The sequence below is a fragment of the Cucurbita moschata genome, unplaced genomic scaffold, assembly GCF_002738365.1.
Source record: "Cucurbita moschata cultivar Rifu unplaced genomic scaffold, Cmos_1.0 Cmo_Scf00066, whole genome shotgun sequence".
NCBI classification, from domain to species: domain Eukaryota; kingdom Viridiplantae; phylum Streptophyta; class Magnoliopsida; order Cucurbitales; family Cucurbitaceae; genus Cucurbita; species Cucurbita moschata.
Genome location: NW_019268582.1, coordinates 211,911 through 217,057, shown reverse-complemented (window position 1 = coordinate 217,057; position 5,147 = coordinate 211,911). Strand labels below are relative to the sequence as shown.

The 5,147-nt window shown below is 36.1% G+C and overlaps 2 protein-coding genes across 3 annotated transcripts; one reads left to right on the top strand and one right to left on the bottom strand.

Moving 5' to 3' along the window:
- The first annotated feature begins 756 nt into the window (after positions 1-756).
- On the top strand, positions 757-3,595 carry LOC111437781 (pyrrolidone-carboxylate peptidase-like). The gene is made up of 5 exons (XM_023075848.1): positions 757-921; positions 1,508-1,853; positions 2,340-2,444; positions 2,589-2,636; positions 3,158-3,595. Exons 2-5 carry the CDS (start codon positions 1,581-1,583, stop codon positions 3,395-3,397), a joined length of 666 nt encoding a protein of 221 aa, XP_022931616.1. The 5' UTR covers positions 757-921; positions 1,508-1,580; the 3' UTR covers positions 3,398-3,595.
- An 11-nt stretch (positions 3,596-3,606) lies between these two features.
- LOC111437782 (zinc finger CCCH domain-containing protein 3) lies at positions 3,607-5,098 on the bottom strand. 2 transcript variants are annotated; one of them, XM_023075850.1, is made up of 6 exons: positions 4,884-5,098; positions 4,725-4,786; positions 4,570-4,651; positions 4,391-4,459; positions 3,899-4,020; positions 3,607-3,724 (listed from the first exon to the last, which is right to left on the bottom strand). In XM_023075850.1, the coding sequence occupies exons 1-5, from the start codon at positions 5,011-5,013 to the stop codon at positions 3,917-3,919; spliced, it is 447 nt and encodes a 148-aa protein (XP_022931618.1). In that variant the 5' UTR covers positions 5,014-5,098; the 3' UTR covers positions 3,607-3,724; positions 3,899-3,916. The 2 variants fall into 2 exon arrangements, with proteins under 2 accessions (XP_022931618.1, XP_022931617.1); XM_023075849.1 differs by having other exon boundaries at positions 3,607-4,020; positions 4,884-5,097.
- Positions 5,099-5,147: the final 49 nt, after the last annotated feature.

Genomic DNA, 5,147 nt, shown 5'->3' with positions numbered 1-5,147 from the left:
CAATTCATTTTGCATAAAATTTTGAATTTTATATGAGACAATAAAATAAATTAAGGTGTTTTTTTGAAAGAGTGCTCCACAATATTGGTATCCAAATCTAATTAACTTAATAAATTATGATTTATTTGGTATTCAAATCATTATCTTTACCATTAATAAGAATAAATAATAAATACCAATCCAAAAATAAATCATAAATAGTTTTATTGAATTAATGCTTACAAAATTGGTAATATAACTACACTTTTATAATCTCAAACTTGATGGTATGAATGGTTTTTTTCCTCCTAATATTATAATCCTAAGTTATTCATTAAAATATTATTTCCATTCATGCCCTCAATTTATCTCGTAAAATAGGAGTTTTGTAGGGACTTGCCCTCGAGCGAAGTATGGAATGGGAGAAAGACATTCCTTTTCCGATCTCACCCTATGGACATCTCTAACTCGACTTCTCCTTTTCTATTTTAATTCTTATTAGTAAAATTTTTTATCGGGACTTTTTCATAATTTATATATATATATATATTTGTATAATCTCTACTAAAAATAAAAATGGGAAGGAAAAATATAATGCAAACATATTTTTAGTATAATTTAAAAGGGGATTTAAAGTGGAGGCTAAAATAGTATTTTAACTATTTTTAAAATAATAATAATAATAAAAAAAAAAAAAGTTGAAGACGAATGATTTGGGCCGGGAAATGTTATCCAAAACGGATGCGATTTAAAAAAAAAAGTATAAAAATAATTTGGCGTTTTGATGCAAACTTTCCAACTACCACCATCTTCAGCGTCTCTACTAAGCAATTTCATCCTTTGTTTTTTTCTCTCTGATAATCTCTGATCGTCTTTTACTGCGTACATAATTCGTAAGACTGGTGCTTGCGTTTTTGCATTCTTCTTCTTCAATCTTCACAGGTAATCAATCAATCATGGCCGTATTCCCCTTTCCTTCTGAGGGTTTTCCCACCCCGCTCTTCTGTGTTTTTTTTATGTATCCACTTTCTTTCATTTCAATTTCTCTGCCTATTTTGGTATCTTCTTTAATGATTTTTGTTTCTGATCGTTCTGGAGGGGTCTGATTCACTGACAATTTAACTTTCCATCTCGATCGGGAGTTAATTCTTTGCCTTAAGAGTGTTTTTCCTTGTTTTTAGCTTGAGAGGTGATGAATCTGCTGGATTGTTTGGTTTTTATCTTCGACTTTACATGGATCATTACTTTTATTCTATTGTCATGTTGTTCTAAGAACTGCGTGGCTTTTTGTTCTGCGATTTGTTCGACTCCCTAGGTATTTCGATGGGAAATAGTGTTGTAAATTTCATTTTTCTTTGATTCTGTGGGTACAACTAGTGAACTCAAGACTGGATACATACTCTATTTTGGATCCCTAATTTTGTGTTGTAAAATTTATAATTAACTTTGAGCTACCAATCGGTTTCAAAGAGAAGAAGAAGAAGATTGTTTCTGCTGATAGTTGAGCACTTAGGTTTTTATGTTGCAGATTGTTGGGGGCAATTTTCCCTTTGGAATCCTCTCTGTAGTTGTGGTGTTATCAAGCAATAGATCTTTGTTAAATGGGGTCGGAAGGGCCTCCATCGGTGACGATTCATGTAACAGGATTCAAGAAGTTCCATGGAGTTTCTGAGAATCCAACAGAGACGATAGTGAACAACCTGAAGAAGTATATGGAGAAGAATGGTTTGGCAGAAGGTGTAACTCTTGGGAGTTGCAGCATTCTTGAGACTGCTGGGGATGGAGCTCTTGATTCACTACTTAACATGTTGCAATCTGCAGTAGAGGAGAAGGGTTGTTCCGAACCTACTAGTAATTCCAGAAGAATCATCTGGGTCAGTTATTCCTGTCCCTTCCTCTAACCTTTCTCTCTTTAATGCTTATGATCTGCTCATCATTAGTTCTTTTGGTTGGGGAGGAGAATGAAACACTCTTTATAAAGGTGTGAAAACCTCTCCCTAGCAGACGCATCTTAAAAACTTTGAGGGGAAACCCGAAAGGAAAAGCCCAAGGAGGACAATATTTGCTAGCGGTGGACTTGGACCGTTACATTTGGTGTTAGTATCTACGAGTAGACAATCATTTGGTGTTAGAGGAAGAAATTAGAAGAAATTAGAAGAAAATTGGGTTTGTATAAGATCATAAGCATTGAATTGACATTATCTTATACAATAAAGATAAATGCATCATAGTTTCTGAATCTATGCATTAATCTGCCTTCATTTGCCATTTCCTTCGCATTACAATGACTTTTTACAAGTTTGTGCATTGCATTATGCTAATACTCTATCTAAGTTATCATATCACTATTCTTTCTTCAGCTTCACTTGGGAGTTAATAGTGGTGCCTCTAGGTTTGCTATTGAACATCAAGCCTATAACGAAGCCACGTTCTGTTGTCCTGATGAGTTGGGATGGAAACCTAAGGTACGTGTATCTATCTATCTATCTATCTATCTATCTATCTATCTATCTATCTATCTCTTAGGCTTGGTGGAGTTTAGTTTAGTTGGCTTGGCTATCTATTTAACTGCAAGTTTGATATTCTGTTATTACTTTCATCTGCTGCAGAGAGTTCCAATCGTACCTGAGGACGGTCAAATTTCACGAGTACGAGAGGTATCATGAAATTACACTTCGATTTTTTTTATTTTTTTTTTATTTTTTATTTACTATAGATTACCATTTCTTTTAAAATATTAGCATCTGTTAAAATACATTTATGCACATCTATTGAACACATTGTACATATTAAGCACTTCAATGTGTATAAGTGTATAAACTCTACTGAAATGGAATTCTTTCTAATAAAATACCAAGTCATTTAGAATAGTGTTAGTTTATTTCGCTATGTCCTCACCTTATCATATATTGCAAATATCATTAAGAGCATAGATGGGTGAAAATATTGAAATGTAATTTTAAATAATGTACTTGTTTACATAATCACATCTCATTGTGTCACAACATCGAAACATTGTAACAAGTTGAATTTAATCGAAGAAGATTGCAAAGGCATAACCATAAACTTATAGAAACTATAGCACCTTTTTGCTGGTTCTTAACTCTTGATGCAAATCATGAAAGTTTTCTCTCTTCTTTTTTTCCTGATTCCTTTACTACCCATCTCTGCCCTGCAGACTTCTCTTCCAGTGGAGGAAATAACCAAGGCATTGGCGAAGAAGGGATATGAAGTGATGACTTCAAACGATGCTGGTCGCTTTGTGTGCAATTATGTCTACTATCATTCCCTCCGCTGCGCCCAAGAGAATGGCATCAAATCACTATTTGTTCATGTCCCTCTATTCGAAACCATAGATGAAGACACCCAGATGCAATTTATTGCTTCCTTGTTACAGGTTCTGGCATCAAGCTATTAGGCAACCAATGTATAGTATTGGGGTGATTCCTGCTTGTCAAGATGCTTGAATGAAATAAATAATGATATGCTATACAAGGGGGGCTAATATATGTAGCCCGAAAAGGCATTCATATGTTCTTTGTACTCATTTCTGTCGAGATCAACAACATTTGGAACTGACCATGCCTGTTTTATGAATGAAATGTTGAGTTTGCCAGTGAAAAGATCTTGGAATTAGGTGTTCTTTTATTTGCTTCATTAACTCTCCTCATATTACATTATGTCAGTGTCGATCTCGAACGAGTTTAGAGCACCATAATCTCCACATAAGTGGTGCAACTAAATGGTAAAACATTAACAGAGGACAAGTTAAAGACAGTCATGTGTTGAAGAATATGGTACTTGAAAGGAAAGCAATGAAAGGCTCATAGTCTAGATGTGTAGGATTCCAAATTTGATGAAATTGGTGCTTTATATAGAGTAGGAGGTTAAAAACAAGAGAAGCCGAGTAGACTTGTACCAGTAACTGATTCGTGGATTATCCCCAATCTACAAAAGGGAGAGGTGGGTAACCACCCTCTGGAGGAGGCATCAATGATGGAGGTAAATTTCCCCATGATGTTCTCAATCTATCTAAACTACCTGAGATCAAACGCAAGCATAGAAAGTTGAAAAATATGAAAGATTAGAGGGCCATCAAATCCTGGGATAAAAGATTCAAATGTGTAGCAGAACGCAGAATGCTTTACAGATACAAAAAAACAATGATGGATGCTGTTCAAACAAAGAATGATTTGCAGATGCACAACAAGCACTAAGAGAGTTCAAGTCCTGTTCAAATCGAGCGGAGATGGGAGTTGGTTGGTCATCATTCGTATGAGTGGGCGGCAATTTGCTCCCGTAAATGATGTATGTAATGATCCACTCAAAATTTAACCAACATCAGGATTTTATGAATGAACAAATAAAATATGGAACACAAAACTATGTGATGATTTCAGTTCCAAGTTACCTGTCAACGAACTGCCCTCCATGAATTGATTCACCGGAATATTTGGGGCTTGATTATTCTCCGGAAAACCTGTGATTTTTATATGGAATCAGACCGGAAATGGATCGAAATAAATAGCATTAGGTTTCGAATTTTGCATTGGGTTGTTGAGATAGAGTAAGGTAGAGTTTAGGGTTAACCTGCAATGGGGTGCGAACTCGAGTACTGCGGATTGTTGTTGGAGTGAAAATAGTTGCAAGAATCACCGTACTGGCAAAAGCCCTTGGGAATCGTGGAGAGCAAAGAATGAAATCGGAAAGAGCAAAAGGTAGGTTAAATAGAAAGAAGAATATACCGTAGTGAGGAATCGGTTACAGAGGCGTGTTGGAAAGGCATGAGAGAGAGGTTGATTGGAGTCTGCAAGGAAGAGGAAGAGGAAGAGAGAGTTAGGAAGAGAGGAGGAGGATATGAGGGGAAGAGGAGAAAGCGGAGAGACGGAGGAGGAGGACCTCACCTCTGAAGGAGTCGAACCAGAGAGCTTTGGCCTTGTGATGGGAGAGGCTTTGAAGATGGCGCTTTCGAGCAAACGGAGTGTCTTGGAATTGCTTCTCGCAGTAGTCGCAGTAATATTTTCCGAGAGGCATCTTCTTTCTTCTCCTCCTTTCTTTTTCTTCTTCTTCTTCTTCTTCCTCCAAATCAAACAACAAAATGCAAGGATTCACCTCTCTTATACCCATGGATCTACGGGTGTATGAACTTTTTTTTTTTTTTTTTTTTT

What these genes read in the sequence shown, in the direction of transcription:
- LOC111437781 (XM_023075848.1), top strand. Translation starts at nt 1,581, where the DNA reads ATGGGGTCGGAAGGGCCTCCATCGGTGACGATTCATGTAACAGGATTC. An exon ending in AGTTGGGATGGAAACCTAAG is followed by an intron (nt 2,445 to 2,588) that starts GTACGTGTATCT and finishes CATCTGCTGCAG; the next exon opens with AGAGTTCCAATCGTACCTGA. An exon ending in AAATTTCACGAGTACGAGAG is followed by an intron (nt 2,637 to 3,157) that starts GTATCATGAAAT and finishes TCTGCCCTGCAG; the next exon opens with ACTTCTCTTCCAGTGGAGGA.
- LOC111437782 (XM_023075850.1), bottom strand. Translation starts at nt 5,013, where the DNA reads ATGCCTCTCGGAAAATATTACTGCGACTACTGCGAGAAGCAATTCCAA. An exon ending in GTAACCGATTCCTCACTACG is followed by an intron (nt 4,652 to 4,724) that starts GTATATTCTTCT and finishes ACGATTCCCAAG; the next exon opens with GGCTTTTGCCAGTACGGTGA. An exon ending in GAGTTCGCACCCCATTGCAG is followed by an intron (nt 4,460 to 4,569) that starts GTTAACCCTAAA and finishes TAAAAATCACAG; the next exon opens with GTTTTCCGGAGAATAATCAA.